The sequence below is a fragment of the Leptopilina boulardi genome, unplaced genomic scaffold, assembly GCF_019393585.1.
Source record: "Leptopilina boulardi isolate dan_hultmark-lab unplaced genomic scaffold, ZJU_Lbou_2.1 LbouV2_370, whole genome shotgun sequence".
NCBI classification, from domain to species: Eukaryota; Metazoa; Arthropoda; class Insecta; order Hymenoptera; family Figitidae; genus Leptopilina; species Leptopilina boulardi.
In genome coordinates, this window is record NW_026137941.1 from 388,798 (window position 1) to 410,286 (window position 21,489).

The 21,489-nt window shown below is 24.3% G+C and overlaps 2 protein-coding genes and 1 long non-coding RNA gene across 5 annotated transcripts; 2 read left to right on the forward strand and 1 right to left on the reverse strand.

Annotated features, from left to right (window-relative positions):
• Nucleotides 1-7,269: 7,269 nt before the first annotated feature.
• Nucleotides 7,270-21,151, reverse strand: LOC127287436 (uncharacterized). 3 transcript variants are annotated; one of them, XR_007843884.1, is made up of 7 exons: nt 21,034-21,151; nt 19,920-20,075; nt 18,384-18,507; nt 14,596-14,712; nt 12,170-12,330; nt 8,404-8,757; nt 7,270-8,200 (listed from the first exon to the last, which is right to left on the reverse strand). It is a non-coding gene; the product is annotated as an uncharacterized LOC127287436 (long non-coding RNA). The 3 variants fall into 3 exon arrangements; XR_007843883.1 differs by having other exon boundaries at nt 7,270-7,653; nt 7,871-8,757; XR_007843882.1 differs by having other exon boundaries at nt 7,270-8,757.
• LOC127287435 (maspardin-like) lies at nt 12,934-16,456 on the forward strand. Its single transcript, XM_051314371.1, has 7 exons — nt 12,934-13,260; nt 14,099-14,233; nt 14,313-14,418; nt 14,806-14,926; nt 15,011-15,119; nt 15,222-15,470; nt 15,652-16,456. The coding sequence occupies exons 1-7, from the start codon at nt 13,162-13,164 to the stop codon at nt 15,709-15,711; spliced, it is 879 nt and encodes a 292-aa protein (XP_051170328.1). The 5' UTR covers nt 12,934-13,161; the 3' UTR covers nt 15,712-16,456.
• Nucleotides 17,250-20,813, forward strand: LOC127287434 (major facilitator superfamily domain-containing protein 12-like). Its single transcript, XM_051314370.1, has 7 exons — nt 17,250-17,665; nt 18,652-18,947; nt 19,063-19,348; nt 19,472-19,586; nt 19,697-20,047; nt 20,171-20,424; nt 20,493-20,813. Exons 2-7 carry the CDS (start codon nt 18,761-18,763, stop codon nt 20,611-20,613), a joined length of 1,314 nt encoding a protein of 437 aa, XP_051170327.1. The 5' UTR covers nt 17,250-17,665; nt 18,652-18,760; the 3' UTR covers nt 20,614-20,813.
• Nucleotides 21,152-21,489: the final 338 nt, after the last annotated feature.

The following is a 21,489-nucleotide window of genomic DNA, read 5'->3' on the forward strand; positions in this document are numbered from 1 at the left end:
TTCGTTCGGAAAAAAAAAAATTTACGACCTAATGAGAAATATCATGAAAATGAGATTTCATTCACGACCTTGTTTCGCTCATAAACGTATATATATGAATAACATTTGCTTTTATAATAAATTTTAAGAAGATGCTGTAACAATACGATCGATTCCGCTCTCATTCTTTCGAACCGGTTTTTTTTTTTGTAAATTTAAATAAAAAAAAATTGCAGTAATTTTATGTAAATAATACACTAATAAATATATCGCTAATTAATTAATTTTTTAGATGTTAGGATTAAGAAATAATAATTTATATAGTTTGCAAAATTTAAGTTAGAAACATAACCTCAAATTGTTAAAACGAATTCTATTTCTAATTGGAAATCTTTTTTCATTTAGAAAAATAAAATAACACTCGAAAAAGTAAATAAATTGATTAGAAAAATTCAAAAACTTACAAATTTTAGTTGCTACAATTTCCATCTCGCGAGATTAGGAATGATGATTCACGTTTGCAGTTTTTTGTGTAAATGGAATTTTTTTTTAAATACCTAAAACGAGTTGCAAGTGTGTTTTTTCTAAACAAAACTACTTCGATAATTACTGTTTATAATTATTTGCACGTACGGGTTAATTAATTTTTTTAATAAAAACATAACCTAACTTTTTGGATAGAACACTTTTTAGATATCATTAAAAATAAATTTAAAAGCTTTTGCGAATTTCAATTTAACTTTTTTTTCGTCCACTTTAATAAAAAAAAAACAATTTTCCTAACTTTAAATCTTTTTGGACTGGAAATTGAATTATTAACATTGCTTCCCTATGAAGGAAACTTTATATACTTATTATTATTTCTGTAAAAGAAATTACAATTTTAAAAATTCGACTATATTAAAATTTCACTTTCAACTAAATTTTTAGTATCATAAAATATTTTTATAAATAAATTATTAAATAAATAAAAATTAATTAATTAATTAAAAAATCTAAATTGACGAAGATTCAAAATTTGTCCGTAAATTTTATCCAATCACAGATTATGACGTCACCGTCTCCCGATTTACGTATATATGATTATAATTAAAATTTTCTCTCTATTTAAATTATAATCATTATATAACTAATTAATATTTTTTAAATAAAATAAAATATTTTTAAAAATTAAATGTGCAATAAATTGGGTCTTAATTCAGTTTACAATTATTTAGCGCGCCTAAAATTTAGTGCAAAAATCAAAATTAGTGGGGGTGAGATAGTTGTGGGATAATTTTATCCAATCAGTGAATTAGATTCATCAAGTGCGCAATTATAGTTTCAAGCGGGATTATTCCTGTTTGAGCTTGCATCTACGATCGAAAAAAAATTCAAAGTGGCGTTTGTTTCGGTGTAAAAAGAAAAAGTGAAGTTTTTTTTGTTTCTAGCCACGTGTGCTATAATTAAATTAATATTTTAAATATATAATCACGAGAAGAAATTAATTTTCGTTCAAAAAAAAAAAAAAAAGTGATACGCGAGTGTTTCGAGATTTTTTTTTTACCACGTGCTCCGAAATTAATAAATTTTCTTTTTTAAAATTAAATTTTTCTCAAATTATTCAGCTTATTTTTAAACACATGGTCGCTAATTAATATTTTCTCAAATGTTTGAAATTTTTGAAGCATTTTGAAATAAAAAAAATTAAAATTTACGCGTGTGCTCGAATTTCTTTAAATGCGGTCTTTGCGTTTAATTAAAATCCGAATCAATTTTTAAACACGTGGCCTAATTAATATTTTAAGAATAAAAAAAAAGCTTTTCTAAAAATAAAATCTATTTTTGTATCCGAAAGTGCTTTATTCAAATCGCATCCGTTTATTATAAATTTCACTTAATTTTGACCACGTGGCCTAATTAATATATTCTTAAGTATATTTAAAATTTGGAATATATATTTATGTTTTTGTATTCGGGAATGTTTGAATTCCTTTAAATCGCGTCCGTTTAAAAAAGAATTCAAATCAAATTTAGGAAAATTATATACTATAATATATATAAATTATCTCGGGAGTGTCCGAATTTTTTTTTTTTAAATCGCGTGTGAGTGTTTTGCGTCGTTCCTAAATAGCTCCAGGATGGAGATCGTGCATTTTGGCCAATGCAGATCATTGTAAGATTTTAATTTTTTCTAACAATACTAATATAATTTTTTTTTTTATTAATATATTAAAGTTTCTAATTTTTGTAGACAATTTTTATTTAAACACTAAAAATCTTATCAACTAAAATTTTTTCCATATTTATTTTTTTTTTTTTTTGAAAAATGTAAGCTGAACAATAATTAATATTACTGATGAAAAATAATTTTATAAAACAATTTTATTGGTTAAAAACCATTTTTTTTGGTAAAATTAATATAATTAATTATGTAATTAAATTTGTGTTTTATTTTTTTTCAGACTGGAAAACAACGTTCGAGTGCCGCTCCAGGATGGAGATCGGGCATGGGCGAAGGGAGTCCACGGTGAGATTTTTTTTTTTTTTTTTTTTTGCTTTATTCTAAATAATTATTTTATTAGATTTTTGTATATTTATTATTTGTTTATAGTTTCTATTATATTATATTTTATTATTTATTTTATTATTTATTTTATTTTGTATTTTATTTTATATTTTATTTTATATTATTATACTGAATTATTAACATCAACTAGTTTGATGTACCTGATATAGAAACAAGAAAAAACAAGGCCGAATAAAAAATTCTGCCCACCATTTTATGCAATTTTTAACTATTTACTAATTTATAATTTTTTTTTAATTTATGTTACAGACTGAAGGACAGGAAGGAGGATGCAGAGAAAGCATGGCCCCTGCATAGTTCCCCGGTCTCCCCGCATAGAAGAGGGGCCACTGGGGGACTGGTCCAGAAGAGGCGATGCTGCCATCGCTCCGTCGAGGTGAATCCGCGATAGGCAAGTCGTTTTTTTTTTTTTAAAAAAAAAAACCTAGTGACACAACTGATATAAATATTAATTTTTTTTTGAAATTTTCACTTATTTCAAAAATTAGTATTAAAATTATAATTTTTTAAAATAGAATATTATTTTAAAAAATTATTAATATCAGTGTTTGTTTTTAAGAAACAAAGGTGGAGGGAACAAAATTTCTCAAATTATCTACAACTGAGAGATTGAGAAATATGTATGTGAGTTGATGAAAAAGAAGCGAAACGGTTTTTTTTAGATATAGCTAGGGAGGTACTCGTTTTTTTTGATGCGAATGAATATTTTTAAATATAGCTATAGGTAGGGAAATTATTTTATTTGAATGAATGATTGCAATGAGTGTCACTATGGTTTTAAAAAGGTATAATTTTTCCCATTACAAGTTTTATTTTACATTCTATTTTCGAAAATATTTTATTTCATCAAAGGAATGATTAAATTATTTTTCAAAATAGAATGAAAACGAACTTGATTACCTTTCCCATATTGTGCTTTTATTTGTTTCAGTAAGACATATCGTGGTGAGAAAATTTTTTATTTTATTTATAACACTAATTATTTGCTTTTTTCCAGATATTTTCTTCTTTTGAGGTAAATGTTTAAAATGTTTTTGTTGCAACAAAGTTTTTCTCAAACGAATATTGCATGTCTTAATCGCAATAGTCTCACTGAAAAAGACTCTGATGTATTATATTTTCTTTTATAATTATCATGTGAATATATATGTATTTTTTTAAATTAATATGATTTTTTAAAAATTATTTTCCCCAAAAACAGTTTTTTTTCTATAATAAATCTATGCCCACCCTCGACAATTTATTTACGCGACTTCCCTATTTTTTAATTCAAAAAATCCCCCTCCCCCCTGTTAACATTTTTTAAAATCACACCCAAATAAAATTTTTCCAAGTTTTTTTCCCGCAAAATGCTCGAATTTAAATCGCTTCCGTTTAATAAAAATTCAAATAAATTTTAAACACATGGGCTAATTAATATATATTTTTGTCCCGCACCTGTAAAAAATTCGATTTAATCTTATTTGGGCGCGACTTCCCTTTTTTCAATTTTAAGAAAAATCTACCCCCCTTTTTAAATCTCATCACCTGAAAAAAAATAAATGGACGATTTTTTCAAGTCCAAAAAAAATGATTCGCGGAGTCCATTTTTTTAATTAATATGCCGATTAAAAAAATTAATGCCTAGCATTAATTTACGCGGATTCACCTTTTTTGTGAATAATCAAATAGCGTTTTTAAATGTGTTTTGTTTTTGTGATTTTAATAAGTGATGGAAATAATTAAGTGAGAAGTGAATCTGTTTTGAAATAGGAAAGTCGCTGAATATATTATCTCAAAGGTAAAAAAAATTGTAATTATTTTTTTTTGTTTCAGGTATATGTAAATAAATTTTGTTTATAATTATGACTTATTTTCTCAGAATAACTTGTGCTTTAAAAATTTTTTCTGTTTAAGGTATAAAAATATCAGGTACATGTGATTTCGTTAATAATAATCATATGTTTTTATAAAATTTATTATTTTATAAGGTTTTTTTATTTTTATGTGTATTAATATTTTATGATGTTTAATATTTTTCTGTTTTTTAGGTATAAAAAAGGTACATGTTATTTTGTTAATAATAATCATATGTTTTTATAAAATTTGTTATTTTATAAGGTTCTTTCTATTTTTATGTGCATTAATATTTTGTGTGTTTAATATTTTTCTACTTTTCAGATATAAAAATAGGTATATGTAATTTTGTTAATAATTATTGTTTGTTTTTATAAAATTTGTTATTTTATAAGGTTTTATTTTTTTATTTATATGTGTATTAATATTTTATGTGTTTAATATTTTTCTACTTTTCAGATATAAAAATATCAGGTACATGTGATTTTGTTAATAATAATTATATGTTTTTATAAAATTTATTATTTTATAAGGTTTTTTTATTTTTATGTGTATTAATATTTTATGATGTTTAATATTTTTCTGTTTTTTAGGTATAAAAAAGGTACATGTTATTTTGTTAATAATAAGCATATGTTTTTATAAAATTTGTTATTTTATTTTTTTTATTTTTATGTGCATTAATCTTTTATGTGTTTAATATTTTTCTACTTTTCAGATATAAAAATAGGTATATGTGATTTTGTTAATAATTATTGTTTGTTTTTGTAAAATTTGTTATTTTATAAGGTTTTTATTTTTATGTGTATTTTTTATGTATTATGTATTATAATAATTTTTTTATGTATATTATAAATAATTTTAATGTTTTTCTTCTTTTCAGGTATAAAAATATCAGGTACATGTTATTTTGTAAATAATAATCATATGTTTTTATAAAATTTGTTATTTTATAAGGTTTTTTCTATTTTTGTGTGCATTAATATTTTATGTGTTTAATATTTTTCTACTTTTCAGATATAAAAATAGGTATATGTAATTTTGTTAATAATTATTGTTTGTTTTTGTAAAATTTGTTATTTTATAAGGATTTATTTATTTATTTGTATATTAATATTTTATGTGTTTAATATTTTTCTACTTTTCAGATATAAAAATAGGTATATGTGATTTTGTTAATAATTATCGTTTGTTTTTATAAAATTTGTTATTTTATAAAGGGTTTTTTCTATTTTTATGTGTAATAATAATAACTTTTTACATTTCAGGTATAAAAAATCAGGTATTGACTTTAATTTGCCCTTTAATTTTAATTTAATTAATAATCGCATTTAATGATTTTTACTAATTTATACTAATTTTTGATTCTTCTCGTTTATAGAAATTTAATTTAATTTCTTTTCTCTTTCAGGAAAAAAAATTTTAGTTGATAAGATATTTTGTGTGTGTAATAATTATTATATGTATATATTTCAGCTTCTTATTGTTTAAATAATTTATCGAACATTATAATCTACAACTTTTGTTACAGATTTTTGAGATGCATGATTGGTTACCTCCACGTGGTGCATCTTGGAAACAATGTCATTGAAATTTTTAGTTTCAATGTCATTGGCTAAATACCAATCGCAAGAATGAGAAATGAATATTGAAGAATATAAGAAAATTGAGATTAAAATTTTTATGAAATTACATTGAATGCCGACAACGAAAACATCATTGGATATATTCAAAAAGAAAATTCGTCCTGATATTTTACCAAAAAATATTTTAAAAATCACAGAGGAATAATAATATTACAAGCGAGCGAGCCATCGTGCGAAGAGCGGACAAGCTTTCCATATAGAAAGGATGTTTGATGTGCCGCACCTAAACCGCGCCTCGAAAGGTTCTCTTATTTCTTTGGCACCTTCGATTGACAATTCTCAAGCTTACCGCGCGAGCGTGTTTGCCTATACCGATTTTATTTCCAGTATATATATATATATAGAGAAGATATTAAATTTTTCTACTGGGTGTTCTCGAAAGATAACTTTTTATCTTTAAATCCGAATCAATAGAACTTGAATCGCTAATTGAATACTATTTATATTTTATTGTTAAAATTAAAATTAATTCTAGTATATCCTACGTTGTTATACTTTAGAAATTAGTAAATAATAAATTTTTAAACTTTCAAAATTTAATCACTTTGGTTTTTTAATTATTACCAATAAACGAAATTAAAAAATATTAATTTATTAAATTTTCATTGTAGCAGGTATTTTTTTTTGTCTTTACGGACTAGAAAATAACTTGACTTTTTAGAAAGAAGAAAAAAGAGTGAAATCAACAGAATGTGTCATTTTTTTTTTCTATATAATTTCTGAACATCCTATATTATAAGTAAACATCAATAGTGCCCACAACGATTATATTATGAACACCTCTCTTGTATAGTACGGGCGTTTCACCCAACGCGTGTATTACCTGCGCCATCTTGTCGGCGATGATTAAATATTGATATAGGTACGATACACCGGAACCTGTCTTAAAAAAAACGACTAAATCGAAAATTTCCCTGAATTAATCCCTGTTCGTTCTTCGAGAATATTTTACTGTCTTGATAATTTTTTTTTAATAATCCAAATTTTTCCTTTTAATAAAATATTTTTTTCTGTAAATCTTGTAAATTTTTTTTTGTATATACACAAAAGTTCTGTGAAATATATATAAAAAAAAAGATTTACAAAAAAAAATACTATTCTTTTTTAGTTCTTTTTTAGAAATACGGATATAAAAATACTTCATCGATATATTTTCTAATTTGTCGATAAATGTTTGGGAGGAAAAATCATATTTCTCCCTATTTTGGGGGGATTAGAAATTGTAAAACATACCTGGAGTTTAAGCGGCGATTTACAATCCTGTGAAGTTGTTATATCCTTTAAATAGCCTCCTTGAATCCAAAAATATATCCTTTAAATAGCCTCATTGAATCCAAAAATGTGAAACACTTTAAAGATAGTAATCTCTGCATATTTCTTAATATATAAGCTCTCTGTTGTTGTCCACTTCCTTAAATATATTGTTTAAATTCAAAATGCTTTAGATCCCACGTTGATTGAGAAAATCCACTTTCCTTTCATGATGTGATGCGACAAGAAAAATCAGGAAATCTTAAATATTGTTTAAATCCAAAAATGCTTTAGATCCCACGCAGATTGCGAAAAATCCACTTTTCTTTTTATGCTGCGATGCGACAGGAAAAATCAGGAACTCGTTGTTAGCTGAAACGCGTACAAATTGAATAAGTAAAAGTGTAACTCAATTATTTTTTTTCAATCATTAACAATTATTTTTTTGTTAACATATTGAAAAAAAAACAAAATTTAATACAAATTATAAAGGTAAATAAAACGTTTTTCTTCTTTCGGTCATCATCTGTAACAGAGAATAATTACAAGAAAAAAGAAATTTTAGAAAAACAAATTTTTTGCACATTACCTTACCACTTTTTTTGAAATACATACGCTCCATAAATAGTACAACCAATGTTTCCTTCAGTCAGAAAATATTAAAGATATAATAATCCCACGTTGATTGCGAAATTACAATTTCTTTTCCTAATTCAATGAAATGACATAAAATTTTGAAGATAGTAATCCGCATATTTATGAATAGCAGCTCTCTGTTGTCCACTTCATTAAATATTGTTTAAATCCAAAGATCCCACGTTGATTATGAAAATCCATTTTCTTTTCAGGATATGCGATGAAATCCTCTTTATTTTCAGGATGCGAGATGCGACAGGAAAAATCAGGAAATCGTTGTTAGCTGAAACGCGTACAAATAGAATAAGTAAAATAGTAACAAAAATATTTTTTTAATCATAACAAATTTTTTTTTTGACATTGAAATAAATTAAAATCAAAACAAAATATATTTAAATAAAACGTTTTTCTTCTTTCAGTCATCACCTGTAACAGAATAATTGCGAGAAAAAAGAAATTTCAGAAAAAGAATTTTTTGTACATTACCTTACCACTTTTTTTTGTAATACATACTCTCCTTAAGAAGTTCATCCTATATTTTCTGAACTCACAACATTTTGAAGATCTGTATATTTTTCGATATATTCCTTAAATATTGTTAACATCCAAAATGCTTCAGATTCCACGTTGATTGCGAAAATCAAATTTCTTTTCTTAATTCCATGAACTCACATAATTCTAAACATATAGTAATCCACATATTTCAGAATATCAGCTATATCTGTTATCCTCTTTCTTTAATATTGTTTAAATCCAAATATCCCACGTTGATTCAGAAAGTCCTCTTTCTTTACAGAATACGATGCAGCGGCAGCAAAAAACAGCAAATCGTTGCGTTAGCTGAAACGCGTACAAATGGAATAAATTAAATTGTAACTAAAATTTTTTTTCAATCATTAACAATTTTTTTTGTTTGTTAACACATTGAAAAAAAAATTTGAAATTAAAACAAAATAATTTAAATAAAACATTTTTCTTCTATTCGGTCATCTCCTATAAAACAGAAAAATTACAAAACAAAATTTTACAAAAATTATTATTAATAAAAATAATTTTTTTGTATCAAATACATATATATAAATATTCCTAAAAATTTTTTCTTGGAATATATATACGATCCATAAATGGTTCATCCAACGGTTTCTGCACTAATTTGTCCTTAAGTCGTGCGTGCATCCATTATTGTGTAAATTGTGTAAAAAAAAAAAAAAAGAAGAGAAGGGAACAATGAAAAATGCGATATATATATATTGGGGTTCGACATCGTCTCCCCAATAATGTGGATGTAAATCGCGTGAAAATCACCCCTTCGTTAGTGCGCCGAATCAACCGGAAATTCCAGCTTTCGTAGTCGCTTCCTTATTCATCTCGGGGCGAGAGATAAAACTTTCGGACGAATTGCCCGTATATAATGAAGCAAATACGAAATATTGTGCAGAAATCTCCCTTTTGTCACATCTCGCCGAGTCCAAAAACGATTGTCATGAAAATATATTTTTGTTTAGTATTTATCCGACTAACGCACTTTTCCATAGTAATTAGAGATTACGCAAATCATTCCTTCAAGTGGGGTCTCTCTCCTCAAATATTCATCTCCATATTTTTCATTATGTTTTTTTTTTTTAAACAATCTTTATTGGCGTGTGATCGTTGCTCCTTGTACTTAAAAAATACATTCTATTGATTCATTAATATTCCAATCATACAAGAAAGGATTTAAACCGGAATTTTAAAAGCTTTTGTTTAAATTTTTTTTTAAACTATAAAAAATATTTCAACTAGTTTTCTTTTAAAATAAAATTTCATCATATTTATTTCTATTTTGTTCCTGTTTCATTATAAAGGTTTTAATTAACTGAAAATGATAAAATATAAATCGAATTAATTTATTTGTTGACAAGTGAATAGAGTAGAATATTTAAAACGAAAATGAGAAAAAAGAATTGAATAAAATGTTAAAATTCTTAAACATTAATTATGTGAAATTTGTTATTACAAAAAAAAAAAAAAAAAAGTAAATAAGAGCACGCTTTACTTTTAAAAAAGAGGTGGAGATGGAGATGGAAAAGTCGAGATAGACGAAGAGAGATTACCCTAAAATTAGACACCATTGAGTAGTAGATCGCTTTGGGGATCATTAATTATCCCGCGGTTGTGCGAGAGAACAACTCTCAGGAGAGAGAGAGAAGGAGAGAAAGGAAGGAAAGGAAGGCAAAAGTGAGACAGATAAAAGTAGATGAAGCTTGATGCTGAAAGAGCAAACGAGAGAGAGAGAGAGAGAGAGAGATGGTAAATGTCGCCTTCATGGACCGAAATTGCAGGCTGAAGATTAATGATCTCTCTCTGTATTACAGATATTTACACCTGTATATAGATACAAATATATACAAAACTGATGTTATAATGATAGTTTTTCGGTTAACAAGCAATGTTTTTTTTTTAAACTCTTTTCATAAATTTTCATATTTCAAAGGCCAAATTCTCAATGAAAACTTTTTTTTTTTAAATGAACTGTTTTTAAATGAAAAAAAATTTGTTTAAAAATATTTTTGAATTTAATAACAAACAAAAAAATTCGTTTACTTTAGTAGATTTCATTTATTCACGTGTCTCACTAAATTAAATTCAGAGAGTGAAAAGATTAATGGTTGTTTTTGCTCTTAAATCGATTTCAAGAAGAAGGCGTGTATGGCGTTTCAATCATGGGATGTACACTAATCATTTACACTTTTACAAAACAATTTTAACACTAAAAATAAATTGTAAAACAAATAAAATTTGTAAAAAGAAAAAAGAAGTATTTTCTTAAAATTGATTTTATTCTTACCAAAATTAAGGAAAAAATTTGATCCAAGGGAAATTATTTCTAAAAGTATTTTTGGATTTTATTTAAATGGAGATATTTATGTACATTGTAGAGTGTGTGAAATTAAACAAATTCCAACTAGAAGTGCAGGAGCAATATTCTCGAAGGCGGGCGTATATATATATATATGGGGATGAAAAAGTCAACCACCGTTTGCTTTCGCAGTGAGTGACAGGTTTACTAATACCAACTCTTATTCCAACGCGCCCCTTCACCTTGACAACACTATCTACAAATAACCCTTTTTGTCACGATGTTTTTGCATGTAAATGTTTTTTCTTTAAATCATATGTAATTTTAAGGGTTTTTTTTTTCAATAAATGAAAACACAAAGAAGCTATATAATCATTTTGAATTAATAACTAGTGAATTTTTAATAATAATCAAATTAATTGAAATTAATACTCGGGATTTTCATTTAGTGGAATTTTTAGAGCTTTTCTTTACAGAAACAAAAGCGGTGATAAAAAAAATTTTCTTTTAGAACGATGCTGAAGTACGCAACGTTTATATAAACGATTTTTAAAGAAATAATTTTTTACAATGAAAAATTCTATAAATTTTTGCCTAAAAAATATTTCTTGTAGTTTTCATTAATCAACAAATTATACAAAAAATATTTTTTAGGCAAAAAATTATAGAATTTTTCATTTTAAAAAATTATTTCTTTAAAAATCGTTTATATAAACGTTGCGTATACTTCAGCTTCGTCTTTTAGACAGATATAATTATAAAAAAAAATATATTTTTTTTCCTAGTCTCTCAATCGGATTATATTTTTGAAAAGAAACTTAATTGACTTGAAAGTTCTTAGTCTGGAAAATCTATAGTATTTGTGTTAAATGAGGAATTGAAAAATTAGTATATAAGGGGAAAAAAGGAGAAAACTAAAAGTGCGTCGAGTAATACAGAATATATAGAAACAAAATATGCACTCGCTTGGTTTATCCCTAAGGTAATACCACTTTGGGATCGTTAATCTTGCAAAGTTGTCTATCCAGGATCGAAGTAAATATTTTTGGGGCGTGGAATTTACAAGTGATGAACTATAAGTCGAGGAAAGGAAGGTCTTTTTTTTCACGTTGTTTTAACCCTGGGAGTTTGAGATACATTTAAATATATACATAAACTTTCTGAATTTTAAGATTTTTGTGTTGGAGAACAAAATTTCTATTATATAAATAAAAAAGAAATATGAAAAATAAATATATATATATTTTTAATAATAAATATAAATTTACTTTATAGGTAATTTAAATTGACGAAATTTCAATTTCTTTTGATAAATTTAATATTGTTGTATTTTGAAATTTAGAGAGTAAATTATATACAGTTTGCGCAAACTCTGTGTCAAATTGTTTTAATGTATGTGATCGTTCTACTTACATATTTTTTTATTTTTGCCACACCCTGACCAATGATTAGATGGTTGCAACCCTTTCTTTGAATATGCAAATGTTTACTTCAAATACTGATAAGATCGTTGAACTAAATCCTATGCGTTTGTAAATTGTGAAACCTTCCACTTTCTTCCATTTTAATTGTACCTAGAATTTAATTAAATTTTTACAATAAAATCAAAATTATAAATAATAAAAATAAGTAAATTAATAATAAAAAATATAATAATAACAATAACAACAATAATATCCCACACTAATGTGCGTAAATTTTTTCCTCTCCTAAACTTGTTTTAGAAAAGAAAATAAATAATAAAATAATAGTACAATAATTAATTAAATAAGAAAAATGTTTAAAAATGTAATAAAAAAATAGTATTATTACAATTTTTATAATTTAGATTAGAATTTGTTTAATTTAAAACAATTTTCTCTATAAAAAGAATTAATTATTATTATTAATTATTTATTTTTTATTTTCCTATTGTTTATTAAATTATGATTAGTAAGAAATCATTATCATCCACTGTCGATAAAAATAAAATTTCCATTTTAAAATCATAAGAAATTAAAAACAAAGTCAAAAATAGTTTAAATATTCAAATTTTAAAACAAATTCGAAAAAAATATAATAATAAAATAATTGAAAAATTAAAAAAAGACACCATCAGTCGGAACAATTTATCCGTCGAGTGAAACTCGAGAGCTTTGAAAAATTTCCGAAAGCAACGCAAGTGTCGCTGAATTTTTGTTACTAGAGTAAAATCGTCTATAAACGAGAAAAACAAGAAATTTATTAAGAATGTTGTTGTTGTGTTGTTGAGAGAACCAATACAACTGTTCATTGTGAACTCTGTCACAGTAATATCAATAATCCGATACGAGTGTAGAAGTTGAATTTTTTTTTTTTTACTCTATAATGAAAATTATAATAATCTACCGGCTTTAGTAGAATAAATAAAAAAAAAAAAAAAGAACATGTCCTCCTGTAGTGATTTATCTCGATCTCACGAATATTTAAGTTTTCGAAGTTCTGTACCACTTCGAAAAATTGTTGTTGATATTGATGGTTCTAAGGTAAATTGTTTAAATATTTAATTTTTTTTAAATTCAAAATCTTTTTTTTTTTACTTTTAAATAATTTTTTAAAATAATTTTTTCAAATTTGAAAATAATTTATTAAAATTTATATTTCTATTTTGTTCCTGTCTCATTATAAAGGTTTTAATTAACTGAAAATGATAAAAGATAAATCGAATTAATTTATTTGTTGACAAGTGAATAGAGTAGAAGCGTAAAAAAATTTTTTTATCATTTCCCGAAGAAAATCACACGTGATTTTTGTACGTATTTTACAAAAACGATATCAATTTCTATTATTTCTACTAGAATATTTAGTTTATAAATTAAAAAAGTATTATAAATACGTCAATAGTACTTTATCTTTTTATTAATGATAATAATGAGTAAAATATATTTTTTTAAAACAAAGAACTAGTTAGAAAAAAAAAACTAAAAATATGAATAAATTATTTGTAAATAAAAAAAACTATTTTAAATTATTTAAAAGCAATTTTTTTTTGTTAATAAATAAAAAATTTAAAATATTTGGAATAATGTTTAATAAAAAAAAAAAAATAATATTCGTAATATGAAACTTCTACAAGTATATCAAATATTTTTTCCTTTCACTCATATTGCGCGTATCAATACAAAAGATCTGTGATATATATTATTAAACAATATTCCTTAAAGAAATTTAGACGTATTATTATGTTTTCTTATCACCTGTGAAATTGTTTTCAATTTTTTTTTTTCAGCAAATTTTTTAGACTTTAAAATCTCGCGAATTTTTCCTCTAAAAATTGATAATTAAAAAAAGAATTGTTAATAAATGAAAATAAATTATTTTTAGGGATGGAAAGTATATGATTCAAATCCAAAGACTGTTAAGTGCCCTCTCATTTGTCTTCCTCCTGCCAGTGGAACGGCGGATATTTTTTTTAAACAAATTCTTGGATTAGCGGCAAAAGGATATCGAGTAATATCGGTAAAAAAAAATAAAAGCATAAATAAATAAAAATATAACTGAAGTGTTCTTTTTTTAAATTTTTTAAATTATTTTTCAGGCTGAAGCACCTGTTTATTGGAATGTTAAAGAATGGTGTGAAGGATTCAAAAAATTACTGGATTACATGGAATTAGATAAGGTTCACCTTTTCGGTGCTTCTCTAGGTAAAAATTTATAAAAAAAAAAAAAAACAAAAATTGCAAAAAAGCAAACAAAAAAAAAATTTATAGGACATAAATTGAATTTCACTTCTTTATTATTATTTAAACCGATATTGACTCTTGTGATAAAAATTTAAATCTAGATCATTAACAATATATGATATTGATTGCAATACTCACTTTTGTATATTTATTTTCGATGATAAGAGCACAGTTGATTTAATTTTTGTTTGAATATACCAAAGGAGTAGATTTAAAATTGGATCCAATTTTTTTCTGAATTTTAATCACATGAATCTGAAAAATTAATTACACAGAAGAAATTAAAAAAAATAAAAGTAAGTAAATATAAGTAAAAATATAAAAAGTAAGAAAAAATTGAAATTTTAGGAGGATTTTTGGCGCAAAAATTTGCAGAAGTAAATGCACATTGTCCAAGGGTACTTTCTTTAATTTTATGTAATACATTTACGGATACTTCAGTCTTCAGCTATAATGATTCCGCGGCTGTGTGAGTTTTTTTAATCGAAATCTTTTTAAATATAAATTAAAATTGAATTTTCTTTAATGAAATAAAAAAAAATTTTTTATTCAGGTTCTGGATACTTCCATCATTAGTGTTGAAAAAAATGGTAATGGGAAATTTTGAATCGGATAAAGTTGATGGAGAAATAATAGAAGCCATCGATTTTATGGTTGAAAGGGTAAAATTAAATGAAATAATTTCTAAATTAATTAAAAATTAACTAAATTTAAAATGAACTAAAAATTACAAAATTCTATATTTTTTTTTTTTTTTTTTGAAGCTGGAGAGTTTAACACAACCGGAATTGGCATCGAGATTAACAATGAATTGTGTAAATTGTTATGTGCAACCGCAAAAAATTAGTCATTTACAAATTACGATAATGGACGTTTTTGATGAATACGCTTTATCAAATGTTGTCAGAGAAGAAATGTACAAATGCTATCCAAATGCCAAATTAGCCCATTTAAAAAGTGGCGGTAATTTTCCTTACTTAAGTAGATCAGCAGAAGTTAATCTACATTTACAGGTAAGCATTTTTTTTTCTTTTTTATCAAAAATAAACAAATTTTATTTTTAAATTATTCCTGAGGGAAAATGTAAAAAATAAAATTAGTTAATGTAAAAAAAAATAAATTTTTTTTTAGTTTAAATAAATTAATATTTATTTTCTTGAGTATTTTTATATGAAATTAAATTGAAATTTGCAGATTCACTTGCGACAATTTGAAGGTACGGAATATTCGGCTTCAAGTCGAAAGAAAATTTAAATGAAAAAAAAAAAAAAAGAAATATTGTATATATATATAAAATTATTGACGACTCAGTTACCGAAATATATGAGAAAAAGACAGTAATATAAAATATGGAATAGAAAAAAAGAAATGAAAGGAATAAATGAAAATGGGATATGCTAAGACAACTCAACGAATTCCTATGATATTTCTTTTATTTTTTGCAAGTTGCAAAAATCTAATTTGGTTCTAAAATAATCTATGCCTAAATAATTTTCTATTTGAATTTTTTAAATAGAAAAAAAATTTTCTCTATTCATTGTTTTTTCCATTATAGATACATAAATATCGTCTCTACCTCCTTTTTGAGGATTTTGTCATCTATCCTACATTTGTTAATTTTTCTTTTTATTTTTTAAAAAATTTTTAAATATGAAATTACAAAATAGAAATATTAATTTTAAAAGCTTAAAAAATGCTGGTCAAAGAAAATATTTTCAAATAAGTTATATATTATTATTATATATTGAAAAATACTCTATGTTAATTTTCCTTGTTGATTCTTATTGTACTTTTGTTATTTATAGAAGATCATTTTTTTTTATATTCACGTAATTATTTTAAGCAGATTTATACAAGTTTCCGACTGAATATAAAAAACAAATATTAGAAAAAAAAAGATTTATATAAAATGCTAAATATAATGGAAACACTTATATTGAAAAGTGTTTTTGTTTTATAGATTATTTCGTGGGGGAAATAAATAATTTTTATAAGCAAATTTTAAACGCGTGTTTTTTTAATCACCAACTGAATTTTTTTTTATAAATCTATGTAATTAAAACAAATTAAAATTTGTTGTATAATTTTTCCTTTTAATTTTTTTTTGGAAATTAAATTACTTGAAAAAAAAGTAAATTCTTATAATAGATGAAAATTACAAATAGAAAATTGTCCTATTTTATATATTATAATTAACTTTTCTTGAGTGGAAAAGAGACCGTACAAGAACAAACGTGATATCGATTTCGCGTTTCTCTTGAGAATCTCATGTTTCATGGAGGGCAAAACTTAAAGTAAAGGTAGATAAAAAAAAAAAATGTTCATTCCTGTATGACTTTTACTCAGTTACATTTCATCCAACTTTGAGTTCACTTATATATATAGTCATCATATTCTGAATTCCAATCTATTTTCGATTGTTATATTTTTTTAAAAGTAAAAAAACACTATACCGGAAAAAAAATAATAATCTGACAATTTTAATTAAACAGTTGTTAATTAATTTTGTTGTTTTCTTAAAACAAAATCCAATTAATTTAAATACCTCTCGGTATTGTAATAATGACGCATAACGAAGTACCAGTTTTCTTTTTTTTTAATTACAAACTGATTAGAATCATCAAACAAAAATGAAAATTAATTATTGCATTTACTATTAAATATTTAATTTAATTTTATGTAATTTATAAATTTGCTAATTTAAAACAAACAATTTTCTATTAGGAATTTTTTGTTTAGTAGAATTTTATTTTTCGTTTTTTTAAAAGTTAAATAAATATTTTAAATGTATTTTTAAATTTATTGCATCGTGATCAATATTAAAATATAATTTGTCAAAGTTAGTGAAATGAAATTAAAGGAAATGTGACTGTGTGCGATATAGTTGAGGATAAAACATGATATCGTTGGCCGTGCAGTGATTCGCTTGCACATCGCGCGCCGCCTACGAACATTAAACACTTTTTTTTTTTTTTTTTTTTTGTATTGTCATATTAAGTTATCACAGGTGTTAAGTGGATTTCCTCTTTTTATAAATTGGAATAACGCGTGACGCGTGTGTTTTAAGTTTTGATAATAAGTCAATAATTATATTTGAAAAACCAAGGGGAAACAAAAAAGTAAACTCTGTGAAATATGAGGAAACATTTTTTTACAAAGTTTATCAACAAAGTGTAACTGACAAAAAAAAAAAATAATAATTTGAAAGGTAATTCTTTTTTGAAATTTAATAAATTGTGTAAAAATTAGATTAGACAAGAAAATTTTTTTTTTTTTTAAAGAAAAACTATATTTGAAGCAGTGGAAATTAAAAAAATTACTTTTTCAATATTTTATAATTCGTAATTTATAGAAAAAGAGGAAATAATTGCGGTTAATAGGAAAAGTGAATTTTTTCACTTTGTAATCTTTCCTTATGAGGAAGTAGAGTATGTGACATGACAAAGTGAAAGGAAGCATCTAACAATTCTGAAGTACTCTTTAAAGAAGTGTTGATTTATATTATATTTAATAAAATTTTCATTAAGTATTTTTCCATTGATAATTGTTTTAATTATGTCAAAAATTTAAGAAATTGGCTGTATGAATTTTTGAATTCTCTTATTTTTGAAATATTTTTGTTTTCTATTTGTATTTGGTTTTTTGTATTTTTCTGTATTAGGTTTTTATTTGCATTTATTAATTTTATTTATTTTATTTGTATTTTTATTTAAAATTTTATTTATTTCAATTTATTTTTGTAAGTCTTCATATGAAAGACGATTAGTGTTTATTTTTATGTTCAATTTTAATTTATTTTGAATATCCGATTTTCCTTTCTTTTCTTTTTATTACTTTTGTATTTAATTAATTTATTTTAATTAATATTATTTTCAAGAACAAAATAAACAAATTGAAAAACAATAATTTGGAATCTATTTTTTTACCTTGTACGTGGATTAATTTTTTCGGTAGCTCATAGTTAAAATTTCGATTTTACGTTTTGATCTTTTCTCTGCATTTTTTTTTTTTTTTTATATCCGTTTTCTTTTGGCGCCAGAATTTCGAAACCTGAAATAGAAAATAACTAATATGAATAAATGCACTAAGAATTTTTTTTTTTAATTCAATAATAGTAATTTAAGTTTATAAAATAAAGAAAAAAATGAAATAGAATTTGGTGATTTTCTAAAAAATCGAATTTTCTCGTTTCAGATAATAAAATAAAAAACAATGTCTGGGTTAACATTTATCAATTTGATTTTATAATTAAGAAAGAAGTTTCCATTTTTAAATCGGATTCTTTAAGAAAAAAAAAAAAAAAATGGATGAAGCAGGGGAACGAGTTCCTCTTGTCGATGGTAAAGTTGCAATTGCAACAAGATATGCTTATGCTTTAGGACATATTTTCAATGATTTAGCAGCTGCCATGTGGTTTTCTTACACATTATTGTTTCTACAAAGAATTTCTCTTATTCAACCTGTAGTTGCTGGTTCTCTATTACTATTAGGTTTGTACCAAAAAAACGAATTAATTTAATTTTTTTTAATCTTAATTATTTTTTGCTTTATTTGTTATTAAAGAATTTAATTAAATTCTAATTTTTAAAAATTCTTCTCCTACAGGACAAGTTATTGACGCTTTAATGACACCAGTTTTTGGATTTCTCATTGATAATTATGCGAAAAAAAAAATTTGGCACATTGTTGGATCGGTTATGGTGACACTTTCGTTTCCCGTGATTTTTGGAAGTTTTGTAACATCAGAAAATCCAAAAACAATGATGACAATTTATATAATTAGTATAACACTTTTTCAAACTGGTTGGGCAGCTGTTCAAATTTCACATTTATCTATGATTCCAGCATTAACAATTTCTCCACTTGTACGAGCAGATTTAACTGCGATTCGGTAAAAAATATCAATTGAATTTCATAAATAATTAAATTTTTGTTTAAATAATTTTTTTTTAATTAAATCTAAAAATGTAAATATATAAATTTTTAAAAAGGAGAAATTCATAAAAAATTCTAGATATTCTGCACAAGTTGGTGCTGCTGTGATAGTATTCATAGTCACCTGGATAGTTTTACCGACTAGTGAAGATTTTGTTGTGAGATTAGGAACGCAAGACGATTACAAATTTAGAGTAAATGGAAAATTCTTTAGTCTTTCAATATAAAATATTTCAAATTAATAAAATTAATTTCCATAAAAAATTCAAAATAGAAAATTTTCAAAAATTATGTTCTTTTACAGAATATTGTGTTGATTTTAACAGTACTTGGAATAACAGCAACGATTCTATTTCATATTTTTCTCAAAGCTCATTTACTAGAAGATACATCATTGAAATCAAATGTTGAAAATGTTTCTCGATTTCATGCAAATCGTAGAATGTCAGGAACAAGTATATTATTGAGAGTTGCTCTTTTATACGTTGCAAGTAGATTATTTCTAACATTAGCAACTGTCTATTTACCTTTATATATTGAAGAAACGTATGAAGGGGGAAAAGCAGCTTTAGCCACTGTGCCTTTGGTTTCATATCTCGCATCTTTTGTATCCTCAATATTTTTAAAATACATCAATCGTTCCTGTGGTTCCAAGGTATTCCTCTTTTTTTTCCATTTCAGTTCTGTAAAAATAAAATTAAAAAAAAAAAAAATTTTTTTAATTTAAACGTAATTGTAATTAAATATTTTTTTTTTGAGAAATTAATCTACTTTGCAGGCTTGCTATTTAATTGGGGCAATTACAGGAACTTTGGCTGCAATTGTAACTGAATTTGCAGGAAGTAGCACTGCTGTTATATATTCAGTTGCAATTTTAATTGGAGCTGGAAGTTCAATAACAATGGTTACAGCTTTGAGTGTAACGGCAGAACTTATTGGATCGAGAACCGATAGAAGTGCTTTTATCTATTCGGTGGTTACATTTCTTGATAAAGTTGTAACCGGTCTTGTTGTAATTTTCATAGAGCAATGGTAAAATGAAAATAATTTTTTTTACCATATAGAATTAATTTTGAAAATATAATTATTTTTTTTTTCAGGAGATGCCAAGAAAAGGAACTCTGTCCAAATTATAATCGAGACACATTATCGGTAGTTTGTGCCTCATCAATGCTTTTAGGAATGATGACACTCGCAACACTTACTCGATGTTATTCATAAAAAAAAAATAATTACTTAACCTTAAAAATAATTAAAATCACAAAAAAAATTGTGTAATATTTCCTTTTTGAGAAATATTCAATTGTAATGTAAATATATTTTCCACTGTGTACATTTTATACAAAAATTTTGATAAATTATAAAAAAGAGAAAAATTTCATATAACGATTATAATAAATTCAATTCTTATATTTTTTGAATATTTTTAATTTTTCTAATCGATTTAAATTTAATTTATATAAGTATTTATTAATTTATTCACAATAGAAAATATCTTACCGAATTTGAACCTTCAATTAATTCAAGAGACAGGCAACAAAAATGGCGAATGTATAAAAAAAACGTAAAAAATTTACTTTTTTTTTTTTTTTTGCAAATTTAGACGAATTATTATCGATAAAAAGTGTAAATTTAACTCACCTCTTTTTAGAAGGTATTGAACAATACTCTCGTTGATTGAAAACTAATTAATTTCCACTTTTGAATGCCGATTAATTGTGATTAATTAATGACGCCAATTAACAATACTTGAGACGAGTAAAAAAGCACAAAAAGTGAAATGTCCGTTACATTTAGTTTTTTCGGGGGGAAGATAGAGGGAACGACCTAGTCATTTGAGAAACTTTTCTAAATTAAAGGAGTATATTTAAATCAACTATAATCTATGAGAATAATTAATTTGTTAATTTTTTCAATATTTAATTTACTAATTACAAATTTAATATAAATAATGCTATTAAAAATTAGTGAATTATCTTAATAAAAAGTAGTGATTTTGACAAGTGTGGTTGAAATGCGCAGTAACCAGTGCGCAATAAGAAGCCAACGGCCAGTAATTTAAAATTGAGAACTGTATTTATTAATTTCTTATAGAAA

Bases quoted from the DNA above. Each gene is read 5' to 3' on its own strand.
- LOC127287434 (XM_051314370.1), top strand. From the start codon at position 18,761: ATGGATGAAGCAGGGGAACGAGTTCCTCTTGTCGATGGTAAAGTTGCA. The intron at 19,587-19,696 runs GTAAATGGAAAA...GTTCTTTTACAG, and splicing joins AAGACGATTACAAATTTAGA to AATATTGTGTTGATTTTAAC. The intron at 20,425-20,492 runs GTAAAATGAAAA...TTTTTTTTTCAG, and splicing joins GTAATTTTCATAGAGCAATG to GAGATGCCAAGAAAAGGAAC.
- LOC127287435 (XM_051314371.1), top strand. From the start codon at position 13,162: ATGTCCTCCTGTAGTGATTTATCTCGATCTCACGAATATTTAAGTTTT. The intron at 13,261-14,098 runs GTAAATTGTTTA...AATTATTTTTAG, and splicing joins TTGATATTGATGGTTCTAAG to GGATGGAAAGTATATGATTC. The intron at 14,419-14,805 runs GTAAAAATTTAT...TTGAAATTTTAG, and splicing joins CCTTTTCGGTGCTTCTCTAG to GAGGATTTTTGGCGCAAAAA.